Raw genomic sequence first — 17,255 nt, forward strand, 5'->3', positions numbered from 1 at the left:
ACTCAACACCCCATGGAAGGTTATCTGGCCCTTAAGGCCCCAAAAAGCACATCATATATTATAACATTTAGTGTATATGTGTACAAATTGCCCCCTTTACACAATATTTAGATTGTGCACAGGCTACATCCATCACACTGATTTATATTGCCCTGACCTGTGGCAGGCCGTTTTAGCATTTTATTAGAAGCGCTGTCCACTCCATTGTTATATTTATTGATCTCTAAAATAAGATTCTTCCTGGTCAAAACTACATTCCCACTAGTCAGAACTGTACATATGGATATCCTAAATTACACTCTAACTTCAGGATGCCAAAAATATAATTGTAGTAAAAAGAATAAACTTTCAAATACCTAGAAATACTTACAAATTTTAAGTGGCGCTTTTGACATTTATTAGCTTGACTGAAGATGTAATCTAGATGTCTCAAATGCATTTCTTCCAAGTCGAAATGAACATTTCAGATATCTAAAATGTAATTCTTACTAGTACTAATGACATCATGTTTCCCATTCATGTGTATTGGGCTTATACTTACAGATATCTAAAATAACATTCTTCCCATCTAAAAATCTATTCCGACAAGGATAAATTCTAATTTCAGATCTCTATAATAGAGTTACTACTTGCCATATTTACTATTTTAGTTATCAAAAATTAATATAGCAGCCTAGATATTCTGATATCTAATTCTTGACATCAAAAAGATATTTCTGCCAGTTGAAATATAATTACAGATATGGACTGCTGATATGTGACTAGTTAAATTGCAAACTTCAGATATCTAAATTTTAGTAATGGCCTATCTAAAATTTTGTTTTAACATAGAAAAAGCAATGGGGGTCAATTGTAACATAAAATAAGCAGGCTGACAGTAGCATTTCTATTATAGATAGCACTAAAGCATTGCACCTAGTCACAATAATAATGTTCCTAGTCAGAATTGTATTTTAGATATCACTAATCACATTTCTACCAGTAGAAATGACATTTTAAATACTCTGGAATGAAATTTGTATTAGTAAGAACTACATTTCAGATATCTACAAATCTTTAATTATTTTAAGGGGCCTTTTTAACATATATTTGTTTGTATTTCAGTATCTTTAATAGTATTCCTTCTATCTAAAATAAACATTCTGGATGTCTGAAAATTAAGTTCACGTCTACATAATCCAATTATTACTGGTCATGATTTTGATTTCAGATATCAAGAATCAATGACTAAAAATAGCATATATTACATAGTTTAATGTAGTTTACACATTTCTAACTGAAATAGAGTCTTTTCACACATTGTGCCAAGTTGTTATAAGATCAATTCCTGTTTATAGGGAGCAAAACTATTCACTGCTTGAGAGATTAAGTCTGGGATATCAGAATATTGTTCAGAAAACTGGTTCTGAACTGTAATCTGCTTCACATTCAACGTAGAGGGTTAAACTGTTAAGATAAGAGAACTTTATTGGAGATATTTACTCATAAACAGTAGGTGCACACATGAGGGAAAGGTGAATGAAAAATATACTATATACAGGTGATAAAAAGTTATGAAAATCTCACTATACTGCATAGGTATTGTAGTTTATAGGATTACACACAGGGTATCTAATTTAAACTCCCGTTTCTGAAACGAATAATCCAATGACAAGAAGATACAGACATCACTGGTTTTTAGAAAGTCAAAAACGACCTGGAGAAATTATTTGTTTTGAGCTCCTGCATTAATAATACTATTTTATAGAGGAATAAGTGTCTGAAAATGTATATGCCTGTATAAATACATCTAAGAATGTGGAACATGTCTCAAGAAAGATGGGTGGCTCTTAAAAGAGCCGTTGTTTTGCTGGTTGAAGCGGTTTGAATTTAACCTCCGAAGCCGTAGAGAGTGCGGCCCTGCCTCTTCAGAGCATACACCACATCCATGGCGGTCACAGTCTTCCTCTTAGCGTGCTCGGTGTAGGTGACTGCGTCACGGATGACGTTCTCCAAGAAGACCTTGAGGACACCGCGGGTCTCCTCGTAGATGAGACCGGAGATGCGCTTGACGCCACCGCGGCGAGCCAAACGGCGGATGGCGGGTTTAGTGATTCCCTGGATGTTATCACGGAGAACTTTGCGGTGACGCTTAGCGCCTCCTTTCCCCAGTCCTTTGCCTCCCTTGCCTCGTCCGCTCATGTTGCTTCTGCTGAGTTCACAGAAAGAATAAACTCAACTCTGCTAAGAGCCTCCCTATTTCAACACATCTCACGGACGTAAGAGGGGACTGCTAACCCTCTCTTCCGCCTTTAGGGTTGTGACCACATCCGCTTTTAAAACAAGTGGAAATACACTGAGAAACTCACAAAATAAACGTATAATTACATATTTTATTCCAGATAATATAAAATCAAAGCGTTTAGTCAATTTTACCACTGAATGGAAATTATTGTAGGTGCCTACAAATACACAAAATCCTTATAAATGCATTTGGTCAAAGAGAAAGCTAAAACCATCCTTGGTTTTAATCAAGTTAGAACCATCAGATTTATAAAGAAATCTGTTGCATTGAGTCATTTAAAACATTTTAGGCTCATATGGGTTGAGTTATTTGATGTCTGGTCAGGTTTAGTAATAAAGTCAGTGCTTTATGTAGGGATGCTACTTTTCTTTTTTAGGGATATAATTATAGAGATTTGAATCAGATTGACAGTTTAGGGCGAATGTATACAATCACGTGTCTCTTTTGTCTGAACTAGATGGAGTCATGTCAAGCAATCATTCCACCATGATCCACCAAAAAAATAAAATACATATTTAAAGTTAACACTAAGATTTGAGTTTATCATTCAAAAATTTACTCGGATGGGTTTGAATCATTTAGTGTCTGGTCAGGTTTAGTAAATACTCTATAGCGTTCTCGAGATTTGGTTAAAAATTAAAGTAAAAAATTAAATAAAAAATAACAACATCCACACGTATTTACATTATTCTGCACCCTTATGTAAATACGTGTGGATGTTATGTTATTTTTACTTTTCTTCTCATTGTGTTGTGACTGTCACTTTGTGTAAAGCTGCTGCTACACTGCAATTTCCCAGCTTGGGATAAATAAAGTACATCTATCTATCTAATTTCATTTATTTTAACAAACAAGTCTTATGGCTAGAAAACCTTTCATCCCCCAGACCGAGAGTAAGATATGTCATTTTAACAGAAATGTGCTCTTGAGAAAGATGTGGGTGGCTCTTAAAAGAGCCGTTGTGTTTGATGTGAAGTCCAGCAGTTTTACTTCTTTGCGGGCTTCTCGGTTTTCTTGGGCAGCAGCACAGCCTGGATGTTGGGGAGAACTCCACCCTGAGCGATGGTGACTCCACCAAGCAGCTTGTTGAGCTCCTCGTCGTTGCGGACAGCCAGCTGCAGATGGCGGGGGATGATCCTGGTTTTCTTGTTATCACGGGCAGCGTTTCCAGCCAGCTCCAGGATCTCAGCAGTGAGATACTCGAGAACTGCGGCCAGATACACTGGAGCTCCGGCGCCGACGCGTTCAGCGTAGTTGCCCTTCCTCAGCAGCCTGTGAACACGGCCGACGGGAAACTGCAGCCCGGCTCTGGATGAGCGGGTCTTGGCCTTAGCCCTGGCTTTGCCTCCAGTCTTTCCACGTCCAGACATTGTTTCTGTTCAGGAATTACTTCACAAGTGTCTGAACAGCGACGCATCGGGAGTTTATATAAGCCTATCGTAGCTCAAAAGCTCACTGATTGGTCGCATACAACAACAAACCCCTTCGTCCAATCAAAACATCTGACGTTTAAGCGCGAAACTACGTGCCACATAATTCATCCAGGATGCTTTTAGTTTATTCATTTTCCTTAAAAAAACCCTAAAATGTTGGAACTGTAACTATACAGTCATTTGTTTACATCATTTTTTTCATCACAATGGTTTTATCACTGCTGCTTTCCTGCATTTTAAAAATGAAATGGTCTAAAGATCTATACTTCTCAGAATTTCTTTCTGTATATACTTGCGTCTCTTTACTTTTGTTAAATTTTATGTCTTTCCAGCTATTTTTTAGCATTTAAAATCAAAAGAAAAATCTGATAGTTATCACACTTTGAGTTAAAAAACTATATTTATATTCATATTTGATGTGTACATTTTTCTGTATTAAATAGCTATGTAGGGAAAAGTTGTTTTTAAATCCAAGGCCAATTTAACATTTTTTGTGAAGATATAATTACAAAATAGGAAGATCCTCTATTTTACATTTGCATTTGGGGTATTATATAGGGTGCGGAATAAAATGCTTTATCTAATTCTGGGGCCATCAACCTTTTTAAGGCTTAGAGCTACTTCATGGGTCCTCAAAGGGCTTAAAATACTGAACTAAGAATTGGAGGAGTCAGCGTTCACCTAAACTTCATAAATGCTAAAAATATTTTTGTTCTTTCTTTTAATTTCAATTTTTTTTTAAATATTGTAATTTTGCAAACTCTATAAATGCTTAAATTCTCTATATGATATGATTAATACGATGACATGCTCTATAGATGATTAAAACCCCATGTAAAATAAATTCAGGAGAGTTAAGCAAACCAGAAGCATAGCACATTGTTTTAAAAGATTCAATTCAGTTTAGTTTATTTATATAGCGCCGATTCACAACAGGTCATCTCAAGACTCTTTCCAGTTCAACCAGATCATCCAGTCAGATTGATTCAAAGTTTTCTATCTAAGGAAAACCAGCTGATTGCATCGACTCATTGACTCTTCAGCAATCCCTCACACTAAGCATGCTTGTAGCGACAGTGGAGAGGAAAAGCTCCCTTTTAACAGGAAGAAACCGCCAGCAGAACCAGGCTCAGTGTGAGCGGCCATCTTGTGAGGCTACTAAAGCTACTATGAGAAAAAGTAGAGAGAGCAGAACCTTAGAGAATGAACTAATAAAGACTGCAGAGTGGGAGATGCATTTTGTGTCATCATATGGATTTAACTTGTAACTTGGCAGAACAGATCTGTACCAAAAATAAATGGGGAGTAGATTATCAGTAAATATCCGTCACGTCTTTGATTTTTAGTAAGTAACTGCCCCATAATTCCTTAAATATTGCTCATATACATAAATAAACTTTACATTTCACAGTTTCAAGATTTTATTTTTGTCCGTTAAATTTCGTGAGAGAACAATACTATTCCTAGAGATCACCCAAAGGAATATGATTGATATTTTATTTTTATTGTAGCCGTTAAAACCAGTAAATCACATAAATTCCGAGGTTTTTCTTTAACGCTGCAGTCACCGGTGAGTTTTATTTTGAAAATCCATAACGGAAGCTGCTTCCATGAGGAGTTTCCGGTGATGTTTGTTATCAAATAAGATATGGAATCCGCCGAAAATCTTCCCGTTATCACATCAAGTGAGTGTTTTTCTGTTTTACCTCGATGTTACGCTGCAGTTGGGAGGCAAAGAACTGCTCTGATAAACCAACTAAAACTAATGAGGTTAGATAAAAGTCTCCATTGTTGTTACGCAGCTAGATTAAACGTTGCTAACGTCCTGAAACGAAACTAAGACCAGTTTGATGTCTGCCATAGTTTTCTGTCGTGTTTACTTTAATAACAACTGTTTTTCTCTAAGAGAAGGTCATTAAACAATCGGAGGTAAATAGGTCAAGTTTTAGTTTTACTGTTTCCTGTAAATTTAACGTTCATAATCGCCAACAGGAAGTTAAATGCGTGGAAAAAAAGAGCAAAACTAAACGAAGATGACTCATCAGTAATGAAAGATGATCCTGAACTACAATCAAATCCAGAACAGTTAGGTGAAAATAATATAACAGATGTTCCTTGACCCTCCTGATATGTGTTTGGGGGGAGGGGGGTATTCTTAATTTATTTTAGTTTTTTCTCTTTAGCTCTTTAATATTGAGTGTAATGAACATCACAGCATACTGTTGCGTTTAGTCCAATTCAGTTTATTTCTATGGCGTCAATTCAACCAGATCATCCAGTCAGATTGATTCAAAGTTTTCTATCTAAGGAAAACCAGCTGATTGCATCGACTCATTGACTCTTCAGCAATCCCTCACACTAAGCATGCTTGTAGCAACAGTGGAGAGGAAAAACTCCCTTTGAACAGGAAGAAACCTCCAGCAGAACCAGGCTCAGTGTGAGCGGCCATCTGCTGAGGCCCACTGGGGTTCAAGGAGACAGAAGCAGACATAGAAAAAGAAGCATAGATACAAAAGGCAACTGTCAACCAGCTCCACAGGCGGCCCCGTCCAGGAAACACACAGCCAGGCAGACGAGCTCCGAGCCAGCTCCCATGTCAGAGGATGAAGAGAGCACATCCAGTTAGTCACAGTCAGAGAAACAGGACTACACTGGAAAACAGGCCAAGCTCCAACATCTAGAAACAAAGGTGTTGATGGCAGCAGCACAGCTGATATTTCTCTCCAGGATGAAGTCACAGCCAAACAGGAACAGACCAGATGAAGCTACTATGAGAAAAAGCAGAGAGAGCAGAACGTTAGAGATTGAACTAACAGATTCTGCAGAGTGGGAGAATAGAGATAGAATGAAGCATCATTCAAGTTGATGAACAGTTTGTTTATCTATAGTGGGACTATTCCTGAATTCCTGCTGGTATGAAGTTGATCAGGATGAGTTTCTACATCTTACTGCAGACTCAGCATATCTGTTCTGGTTTAGAGCCTCTTTCCAGATTGATTTAAATACTTTTTAGTCACTCTAGAAGTTTGCTTTGACTTTTATGTCACTTTCTTTAAATCTGTTCTTAACTCTAATCTTTTCACTTTGACCTCTGGCTTATTCTGTGGTTTTAAAGGTGTTTTAATAAATAATTTAACATGCAAACAATATTAAACCAGACTTACAGATTATTTCTAAATATTCTGAATTTCAGGTTTCCAACACTAATCTTCCTGCTTGTATTTTAAGCTTTGAATTGTCGTTTCTGCAGCTTTTAAAGCATATTACTGTTGTAAATTCTTTAATGACTTCCTAGCATAGAGCACAAGCGTTTGTTTGACTACACCTGAGTGAAGCTTGGTGTCGGTCTGTGCCAGCACTGATTTAGCAGCGTCGCTTTCTGTTTGTGTGGACTGAGGTCATGTGAGGTCGGCTTTCTCTCTTCTGCAGCATGAAGCTGCGGGTTCGGATCAACCGGCAGACCAGTAGGGTGGAGTTACCGGGGGAGGAACCCACTTTGCAGGAACTCTCAGACCTCATCAAGCAGACGCTGCTGTCCTGCAATGGACACAGGTCAGACTGTTCTTATTCCAGTTACAGACGCCTACAGTTGAACCTCTCTGGGCTGATTTAAATCTTTCTGTTCTACTGTCTCCATTCAGTGCCGACACAGAGTTCAGTTTGTCTCTGAACGGCTCAGAGCTCCTCTCAGAATCCGATCAGACTCTCTCAGCGTGTGGAATCGTTTCTGGGGATCTGATCACCGTGCTTCTGCCGCAGCCTCCTCCAGGCGCCATGGCAACCTCAGAAAAGAACACAATGGCAGACAGACAGGAGGCTGCCAGCAGGACCACCAGCCAGGTGAGATTTAATCTGTTGGGTACGTGGAGAGCCACCCTCTGGTGTCAACCCAGATAAGACTCCCTCCTGCATGTTTAATACCGGTTTAACATGAGAAAGCCCACATATGATTACAGTTTATAAACAGCCTGGGAAATATGAGGGAAACCACGGCAACCTCGTCTAGGAGGGATTTTGTTACATGTCTTCCAGTCTTTCAGGTTCTGTCTTTTTCTTTTCCAGCTGAAAATCAACTGTAAATACAGCAGCCTGAAGTGACCCATATGCAACCTGTATCTGATTTTATTTCATGACAGTCTGAACAACACAGATCCAATTTTTCTCCAATGCGACCCATATTTAGTCCTAAATCCGATATGTATCGGATCTTTTTTCAAATGCGACGTTTGTCTGAACGGCCAGGTCGCATTCATCCGAACTGTGGAATGACTGAAAGGTCGCTATGCAGCATCTTTCTACGCAGAAGCAGGGAGAAGAACAACAACTATTGCAGACAATAATGTGGAGAGAAGTTTTCCTTCTCAATCTCCTCGAAAAGATTTAGTTATTTATGCGCCTGATCCAGTTGGAAAAGAAATGAGAGATTATGCTGATGAAGATTCTCAGTCATCCAGGTCATAGTCATTCTGTAAAAGTTTAAAAAACAATCCTCTGGACTTGGTTTCCAAGATTTAAAGACGTTTTGCTTCCTCTCCAGGAAGCTTTCTCAATTCACATTTGACTCAAACTCACTGCGGATCCAGACATTTGAATTGAATTGAGAAAGCTTCCTGGAGAGGAAGCAAAACCTCTTTAAATCTTGGAAACCAAGTCTAGTGGATTGTTTTTTAAACTTTTACAAAATGAAAGATAAATAGATGTGCCCCAGTGCCACCATTTTTGGGGAAAAAGTGGATTCGGCGATATATTGTGATTTTTTAGCTTGCCAGTCCCTTATATCAATCTGAAGGCTACCTCTGCACCGCCATTTTAGAAGATGGAGGCGTGAAGCCCTTTTGCTGTGCAGATTAGCACCATTCCTCTAGATGAGGCAGCAACAGTGGAAGACTGACGTAAAACTCCAGACAACATGGATTCTGATTAACATAAACAGCACTTGCCTTTCTATCTTTACATTTCATTTTGATAGCTGGGAAATACATTGCAATATATAGTGATATTACATTATCTTGATAATATCCGCACCATGACCCAAATATCGTGACATGTATCATGTATCGTATCACAACACCCATGCCGATACTCACCCCTAGTGAACCCAGAGCACGCTCAAGTTGCATATATTTGGAAATGTGAACGACCACGCAAAACAATCTGATTTTACAAAAAAAATGGGTTTTGAGCATTAAGGCCTGCGGTTTGAACGTAGCGTTTGGCTGCATGTTGAGGTTAATCATCTTCCATCAGAATGTGATCCAGATTGGCTCTGATTATTTCTCCAATTTTCCTCCTTCAGTTATTTGGAGTCACTAAAGAATGATGGTAAACAACGTCCATCTTCTGGACCTGATCAGCATCTGTCCGGCTAAATTGGGGCTATACAGTTTGTTAGAAAAAATTATAGTTAAACCTGAGAAAATTTTTTCTTCAAAAGAAAAACATTTAAACATGAAAGAAAAGTTTTGTGTCGCAGTGAATTTGTGGCAGATATTTTTGATTTATGACCAATGTTAAAGCGTAGTCTGCGCTATGTTATTTCACACCACGCCAGAGGGCCAATCATGAGCTAGATGTGGGTCTAGATACGGCCGAGGCGGTGAGGAAGTGGGGGCAAGTTTGTATGACAATTGAGGGACATGAGGGCCAAAAAGAGCGGGGATCCAGGTGGAAAAAGGGTCCCAGCGTTCTCGCGCACCTCGCTCTGCTAGCTGCTCCATCTTCACCAGTCGTTTTCCACAATGGCGGTGAGACAAACAAAACTAGCTGATAAGGTACTAAACAGGAAATACGAATAGTGTAGAGTGGATGTAAATTTGACCAATCAGAGACCTCCTGTCTGCAGCACTGTTTGCAGTCACCTACAATTTTGGAAAAGTGCAGCGGAGCATCTGCCAAAAGGGGCGGGGCATATCTGCGTTGACTGCGGCACACGCAGACCACCTGGTTTCTGAGCATAAATCAGCTTTAAATTGGAGCCATGCAATTTGTTCAAATAATTATAGTAAACCTGAGAAAATAGCTTCAATCACCTGAAAAAAAAAAAACGTTTATACCTGCCAAATAAAAGGTTATTTGCAAGAAAATTATTATAATTATTTTTTCAGAAGGAATTTGTTCAGTTTGCAACTTGGACCTGGAAATGTCTTTAAGAGATCATTAATATTCTGTGAAAGCAAACTTTTTTTAGGTATCTATTTCTCTCTTTAGTATGAGAGAAATATTTTTTTGTTTGTTTTTTAAGAACAAACTATAGTTTTTTTTTTTTTTTTTTTTTTATAGACCGAATTTATCTCCATAATCATCCTAGACAAAACTAAAACAACTTTAAGGATACTTTAAAGTATCCTTAAACACTCTCTCCTTCCTCCGGCCCACTTATAGTCCAGCTAGCATTCACAGTGTAGTGAAACTAGTATTTATAATAAACTATAAAGTGCCATAAAGTTTGGGGTGTTGTAGAAACCCAGAGTTATAAATTTCAGTCTAATCTGGCCTGGCTGTATTCATACAGTTTTTTATTTGTCAAAATGAAGTTCATCTCCTCTGAGGCTTCATGGAGCGAGGATGTTCTTTCCACCTCCAGTTTTTTTTTTTTTTCAGAGTCCTGACTAATAACGTCTCGGTTTTCACCTGAAACTGCAGTAAAATAAAAGCTGTCGTTCGGTGAAGCATTCAGGTGAATTATAATCAATAGAAAGTCTGGAATCATCAGTTTTAGGTTCCGGAAAAACAGAAAATCTTTCCTTTTCATCCGTCTGCATCATCCTTTTCTTTTTTGAATTATTATTCTTTTTATAAAAAAAAAATAGAACAGAAATGTTTTGCACACTTTCAGTTGGACGGATAACTTTGAATGAAGAAGACATTCAGACTGAACCAGATTCAGCTTATTTTTTTCTCCATTTATTGGTGTTTTTTTTTTTCCTGTTCAGCCACATAACAGCAGCAGTGGGGTCAGCACCTCTGCACCGCCGACGGCCCCCCCGCAGACCTCTGACCTGCAGGACTTTGAAGCGGCCCCTCCAGTCTGGGAGCCCATGCTGTGCAGCGAGGCAGAGGACGGTGAAGCCCCTCTCTCTCTGGAGCTCCTCTACCACACGGCTCAGGTCGCCTGCCCTAACGACGCCATCATGGTGGCGGCGCATCTCCTCATGCTGGAGACTGGGTTCACTCCTCAGGTGAGGCAGTGGTACAAGGATGTTTCTGTTTACCTCTGCAGGTGAATCACGCCTCATTTCTGTGTCCAGGGCAGCGAGCTGAAGCCTGGGGAGATGCCTGCAGGATGGAGGTCTGCAGGTGGAGTTTATAGGCTGCAGTACAATCATCATCTATGTGGAGACAGTCTTGTGTCGGTGGTGGCTGTGGGAATGGGTCCGCTGCTCGTCATTAATGGTAAATTCTGTCTCCTCCTTCAGTTCATAGGAATCTGTTTTAATTAACCGTTTATACCGACTCAGTTTTTTAAATCTGTCTCTTTTTACCTTTTCTTTGGTTGCAGTTGTTCTAAAAGTGACTGAAAGCATCGACACAACTAGAAAGCTACAGCTGAACCCATCCAGCTACGTGACTCACGAGTGGCCAGGTACAGCTGTGATTGGCTGCTTTAAAGAGACCACAGTCCAACCGTCTGTCTGTGTTTAACCCTCTCTGCTTTCGCCCAGGAGAAAACGCAGCTGCGGCCTTCAAGGATCTAAAGAAACTTTCCCGCATCCTCAAAGACCAGCTGGCGTACCCGCTGATCGCTGCAGCTAGAGAAGGTAACTGAGTCAAAAACCAAAACTGAACTCTGGATTTACCGAAGCTAAGCAGTCGGAGAGGAGTCAGGGTGCAAAGTGACGGTGGTGGTGTGTTTTCTCAGCCATGGCTCTGCCAGTGGTGTTCGGTCTGCAGGCTCTCCCTCCTGAGCTCCTCCTCCGCGTCCTGCGGCTGTTGGACGTCCGCTCCGTGGTGAGACTGTCAGTGGTCAGCTGGCAGTTCAACGCCGCCGCGTCAGACTCCACGCTCTGGAAACACCTTTACCTTCGGGACTTCTCAAGTAAGCGCCCATAAACCAGAACCTTCAACTAAAACTGTAGTTTTTTAGCTCTTTAGTTGGGAATAAAACTCCAGAGTTGTTTCCTTCTGAAAAACGTCTGTTTGTCCAACAATTATTATAAATCATAGCAGAGTTTATAGTTTCAGTTTTAAAGTTTTGATAGATAAGATGATGGTTGGTTTTAAATCCTACCTCAGATACTTTAAGGAAGGAATAGGAATTAACTTCATTTTCTCTTAAAAAATTTAAGGCTAAAATAAAAAAAAAGATAATTTTTTAATCCCTTATTCTCTTTTATAAAATGTATTTATTTTCTGAATCAAAACATCAATAAAAGTAGATTTTGCTAAATTATTTTATGTGCAAGAACAGCTTTCAGCCATTATTTGTTTTGATTTTATTGTTTTTCTATGTTTTTATTTTCAGATCCAGATCGCAGCCGATCCAGAGACACCGACTGGAAACTGGTGAGAAATTCTGCAGCAACATTTCTTCACACTGACATTTAAACCCTTTAATTCTTCGGACATTTTAATCCTATATTGGGAGTTTTGTTGAAGTGTGAAAAGCTTGGAGGAGAAATTATAGAGTCTATTTGTTCAAATCTCACCTTTCAAACTATTTAATTTCCATATCTTTACAGGTTAAAATACTTTTATGAATTGCTCTCATTAATGTCTAATGTTTTTTCTCTCCATTGCAATTATATAATTTAGTCTCGTCATTATATCAGCTGTATAATTATTGAATCAAAATGTTAAATAACTTCAGCTTTTAAGAAACTTTATATTCATTGATACAGAAAGATTTAATTTAAAAATAAAATTTATGCTATATTACTTTTGATATTTTTATCTTTAGTATGGCCTATAACTGATTTCATATTCATAGGTGTTTTCAAATTGATAGCCACCAGGGGGCACTAGAGGGAACCTCAGAAAAGATTTTGCAAAAAATGACATTATTTTATAGATAATTTAATACTTTTTAAATAGTTAATATATAGCTTAAAAAATATTATATTTATATGACAAACTAAGGGGATTTCAATCTGAACTGTTAGTCATTCAGATAAAAAATAGACATGATCAGACAGACATTAAGCCCAGACCATCCCACCCCATCTAAACGCACCTTTAAAAGAGATTTGCTGCATTTGTTTTCTTCTTAAAGTCAAGACTTTGTTGGAAAGTTTTTAACTGTGAGGGAGTCTGATACACCGCTGAGAACATGACCTTATCCTAACGTTCGCTGGTATTTTTATGATAAACAACTGATGTATATTGAACAGTAAGAAAAAAAATTTCTAGAAGTAGATTTTTCTATGCTGGTGAAGATTCTAAGTCATCCAGGTCACAGTCATTCCTAAAAAAGGTTAAAAAACAATCCACTGGTTTTATAAAGTAACCCATCAAACCCTTGTTTCTGTATTGAAAACATCCAAATTAAACCGATTAACAGGTCCACCCCTTTGGAATGGGGGTCGTTTAGCTTCTTGTTTTAGCCTGCAAGGCCCCATACCTGTCTGTCTCTGAAAGGGGGGTCGTTAAAGGGAACTGTTTACGTGGCTGAATAGGCGAGGTCTTCTGCTCTCATGTACAGGGGTTGGGGTAACGATCATGGCGGGAAGGAATCAACACAAAGGGATTTTTCTACGTAGAACTGAGTTGAGTTCTACTTTATCAATCTGGGATGGCTGCCGTTCAGTCTGTCCGTGAAAAGGAGGGACGTTTAATACAGGACTTCCAGCTGATTGGGTGACGTGACAGCAAGTACTCGCCTTCCATAATACAATTTCAGCCAGTGGTAACTGGCAATCTTGATGTTTCAGACTTAATAGCTTCTGCAACTTGGTTATAAGAGTCACTAACGGAGACACGAGGATCACAATAGGATTCATCTGCAGCTTCTTGAGTGTTTTCATAACTGATGGAGTAGGTTGATAGATCAAACTTTTTAAAAATTCTGTTTGAAGAAAAGCACAGACAGCTTCGACATCTACAAATGCACAAAATGCTTCTATTTGGTCCCTTTTTTGAATGAGAAATTGTCGCTATTTTAGCTAATACCGAGTACATTGCTGTATCAACTAAGGGTCCTCCAGCGTAGCCATGTTTGTAATACCCTGGCAAGGCCCTTCTGATTGTTGTCATTCCTATATGTCCCGCCCCAATAAACACTGCTGGCATTTTATTTCATCCAACTCACTGGTTGTTTCCAGACGGACGTGTTAGCGGGAGTCTTGTTATGAGACTGAAAAGTCAGATCCCGTGACGATCCAGCTTGCAGCGCAGGGTTATGCAGTAGAAGGTCTCAGGCAGGAATTTGGAGCTGCTTTGGGGCCTTGGATAGAAATGTTTGGAAACCCCAGATATATTAAAAAGTTAAGACCTGAAAGTAAAGATTGGCTATTAATATCTGATATCGAGCTAAGTTTTAATTCTCCATTTATGAATGATTTGTTTCTGTTGATCTTTTCCCTTTGTATCCTTCCAGCTTTATAAAAAGTCCTATAAGCTCCGCTCGGAGCTCCGACATCCCGTTCGTCCCTACTCCCTGCCTCCCTACCCTTTACGTGACATCATCACTCCAGTGCCCCGCCCCCTCTTCCCTCCGCTGCCAGGGATCATCGGGGGCGACTACGACCAGAGACCCAACCTGCCGCCTAACCTGCTGCCCCACCCTCGCTACGACCCCATCGGGCCGCTTCTGGATCCCGCCGTGCGACGACCTCGTTTGGATTTCCGCAGACCAGCAGGAGGAAGACCGTCAGACATCCGCAGAGGATTCATCTGAGTGTTGATCCCAGAACTGCACAATAAGTAAATAAAAAAGGAAGAGTGAAGAACAAAATGATTTTATTTAATTCTCACCTTTAGCTCTTAACTAAAAAAGCCTAAAAATACTTTGAAATGTGTTTCTAAAAGAAGCAACGCTCATCTGAAACTTAAACCACTAATCTCTGACTGTCTGTAAATAACAGAAGAATAATTAGTTAAACACCTTGATGAAAATGAATCCAGGTGGAAGATGTTATTAAAGTTTTCAACCCTTATGTTTCCTCCAGATGATTGAGACAACAAACTAACTCAGATGGGACCGTTTCACAGGCTTAAATTTTGTTTATCACCTCAGTTAAACAAATTAAACTGAATCAAAATGTGTTTTTCTGGCAGTTTATGTGAATAAAAAGTATTCTTACTTTTTGCCACCTAAAAACTCAAAGATTTATATTTTTGTATTCAGGTAAAACATTTTAATTTGTTATATATTAAAGTTCCAAGATAATAATGTTTAAGTTTGACAGCTTAAATAAAATGGATAAATCCAGGTCTATTCTATAATATCTTCAAATAAAATCTGCAAATTTATGGGTGAAAACATTATTGTTTAATTCTAGGATTTTTTTTAAATAAGTGTGGTTTGTATAAAATCCATAAATTTTCATGAATAATATGGATTCATCCATTAAATTTCCACTTAGGGGAACATGGATCATGGAAGTAACAGATCCAAGAAGGAAACCCATGGAAACGATGCATTCCAGTTCCTCCAAGGATATCCCCAGGGGTTAACAGGAATAATTTGAGGGATTTTTTGGTGTTTCTTAGAAAAAATAATTTTAGGAGGTATATAAACCTATGCAGCTCTGCTGATCATCGCAGACAAAGCTTTGAACCATATATTTACCGCTCAGTCTTTTATTAACATACTCTTCTTCACATCATCCAGTCAGATTGATTCAAAGTTTTCTATCTAAGGGAAACCAGCTGATTGCATCGACTCATTGACTCTTCAGCAATCCCTCACACTAAGCATGCTTGTAGCGACAGTGGAGAGGAAAAACTCCCTTTGAACAGGAAGAAACCTCCAGCAGAACCAGGCTCAGTGTGAGCGGCCATCTGCTGAGGCCCACTGGGGTTCAAGGAGACAGAAGCAGACATAGAAAAAGAAGCATAGATACAAAAGGCAACTGTCAACCAGCTCCACAGGCGGCCCCGTCCAGGAAACACACAGCCAGGCAGACGAGCTCCGAGCCAGCTCCCATGTCAGAGGATGAAGAGAGCACATCCAGTTAGTCACAGTCAGAGAAACAGGACTACACTGGAAAACAGGCCAAGCTCCAACATCTAGAAACAAAGGTGTTGATGGCAGCAGCACAGCTGATATTTCTCTCCAGGATGGAGTCACAGCCAAACAGGAACAGACCAGATGAAGCTACTATGAGAAAAAGCAGAGAGAGCAGAACGTTAGAGATTGAACTAACAGATTCTGCAGAGTGGGAGAATAGAGATAGAATGAAGCAGAATGATGAAATAAATTAGTGTTTAAATATTAAGTAGTTGTGTGAACTATGACCAGGTTTCACCTTTATCAAGTATGTTTTCCCTTTTTTTATCTGTTTTTCTGTTGCATACCATTTCTCTACCATCAATATTCAGCCATATCTGTTAATTTCAAGATTTCTAAATGCTTAGCTTTGAAATATAAATGAATTAATAATTTTCCCTTTAGAGGCCATTTGTATATAAAGTTCAATCTACTTCTGATCTTACGTTTTTCAGCTGGATTAAATATGTATTATGTATAAAAATGTAATCTATTCAATCTTTTGATTTTATTTGAATATAGAGGGTTTTACGTGAGATGTGAGAACGAGCTGCAAATAAAAAAAAATCTTGGTTTTCTTCTCTCGTGTGTGTCAGGAGACCATTACAAATGACGTCATCTTTTGTCTGGAAAATAAGGGTGGGCTCGTTTAAAACCAGGGCGTTTGAGCATTAGGAGAAGTGCAATTCAGGCGGGCGGGGTTTGTCGTGGTGCGACGTCGAGCTTCGTCAGTGGTCATAAAATGTGATTCCTTTCAACTGACAGATCTACCTCTGGCATGTAAACAGCTTCCAGGTAACCTACTGACTGAATTAATGTTTTCAAAGTTCACAGTAGCCGTTTTTTTTAACGGGCGGGGAGGGAATGCGGTTAGCTTATAACCGGACCTTTAGTGCTAACTGCTTTCTAATCTTTGAATTCGGTTTACAACGTTTTAAATCAGGACTCTTCTTGGTTTAAATTAATCCTCAAATTAAACCCGAACATGTCAACTTGTCCGCCATATTGGAAAAGGAAACGAACCGTTAGGAGGAGGGAGTTCAAGGGCTCTAAAAATATTCAAACTGGGTTACAGTTTAAATTTAACAAGAAAGTATGTTGCTTTCTGGTTAAAGTACATGAATATAAATCTCTAGTGACTTTAGGGTTAAATTAGTTAGCAATAATCCACATTTCTGTTCTTAAAATAAAGTTTTTATTATGCCCCGCTTTCAATACACAAACTTTCACTCATAAAGTATAAAATATCCGTTTAATGATCATAGATTAAAGTCTATTTTAAGTTATATTAATAGCAGTTGCCCTGTGTAGAACTTGTGTTTAGAAAACTAAAGAAGTTTGGAGCTCATGCTCTAAATGTAACACTACTGCTTGCTTAATCATCAATTTGCTT

The 17,255-nt window shown here is 38.9% G+C and overlaps 3 protein-coding genes across 4 annotated transcripts; 1 reads left to right on the forward strand and 2 right to left on the reverse strand.

The window, feature by feature from the left end:
* Positions 1-1,500: 1,500 nt before the first annotated feature.
* On the reverse strand, positions 1,501-2,298 carry LOC119793881 (histone H4). Its single transcript, XM_038301166.1, has one exon. The coding sequence runs from the start codon at positions 2,179-2,181 to the stop codon at positions 1,870-1,872; it is 312 nt and encodes a 103-aa protein (XP_038157094.1). The 5' UTR covers positions 2,182-2,298; the 3' UTR covers positions 1,501-1,869.
* Positions 2,299-3,196: 898 nt separating this feature from the next.
* On the reverse strand, positions 3,197-3,669 carry LOC119793876 (histone H2A-like). The gene has a single exon (XM_038301161.1). The coding sequence runs from the start codon at positions 3,652-3,654 to the stop codon at positions 3,271-3,273; it is 384 nt and encodes a 127-aa protein (XP_038157089.1). The 5' UTR covers positions 3,655-3,669; the 3' UTR covers positions 3,197-3,270.
* Positions 3,670-5,311: 1,642 nt separating this feature from the next.
* On the forward strand, positions 5,312-14,605 carry fbxo7 (F-box protein 7). Of its 2 annotated transcripts, none has more exons than XM_038301167.1 (10): positions 5,312-5,402; positions 7,147-7,269; positions 7,359-7,557; positions 10,650-10,895; positions 10,965-11,109; positions 11,216-11,299; positions 11,379-11,474; positions 11,576-11,752; positions 12,179-12,219; positions 14,249-14,605. In XM_038301167.1, exons 2-10 carry the CDS (start codon positions 7,148-7,150, stop codon positions 14,546-14,548), a joined length of 1,410 nt encoding a protein of 469 aa, XP_038157095.1. In that variant the 5' UTR covers positions 5,312-5,402; position 7,147; the 3' UTR covers positions 14,549-14,605. The 2 variants fall into 2 exon arrangements, with proteins under 2 accessions (XP_038157095.1, XP_038157096.1); XM_038301168.1 differs by having other exon boundaries at positions 11,382-11,474.
* The last annotated feature ends 2,650 nt before the right edge of the window (positions 14,606-17,255 follow it).

The sequence above is a fragment of the Cyprinodon tularosa genome, unplaced genomic scaffold (genome assembly GCF_016077235.1).
Source record: "Cyprinodon tularosa strain WSP-4 unplaced genomic scaffold, ASM1607723v1 ctg462, whole genome shotgun sequence".
NCBI classification, from domain to species: Eukaryota; Metazoa; Chordata; class Actinopteri; order Cyprinodontiformes; family Cyprinodontidae; genus Cyprinodon; species Cyprinodon tularosa.

Bases quoted from the DNA above. Each gene is read 5' to 3' on its own strand.
- fbxo7 (XM_038301167.1), top strand. From the start codon at position 7,148: ATGAAGCTGCGGGTTCGGATCAACCGGCAGACCAGTAGGGTGGAGTTA. The intron at 11,475-11,575 runs GTAACTGAGTCA...GTGTTTTCTCAG, and splicing joins GATCGCTGCAGCTAGAGAAG to CCATGGCTCTGCCAGTGGTG. The intron at 12,220-14,248 runs GTGAGAAATTCT...GTATCCTTCCAG, and splicing joins GAGACACCGACTGGAAACTG to CTTTATAAAAAGTCCTATAA.
- LOC119793876 (XM_038301161.1), bottom strand. From the start codon at position 3,654: ATGTCTGGACGTGGAAAGACTGGAGGCAAAGCCAGGGCTAAGGCCAAG.
- LOC119793881 (XM_038301166.1), bottom strand. From the start codon at position 2,181: ATGAGCGGACGAGGCAAGGGAGGCAAAGGACTGGGGAAAGGAGGCGCT.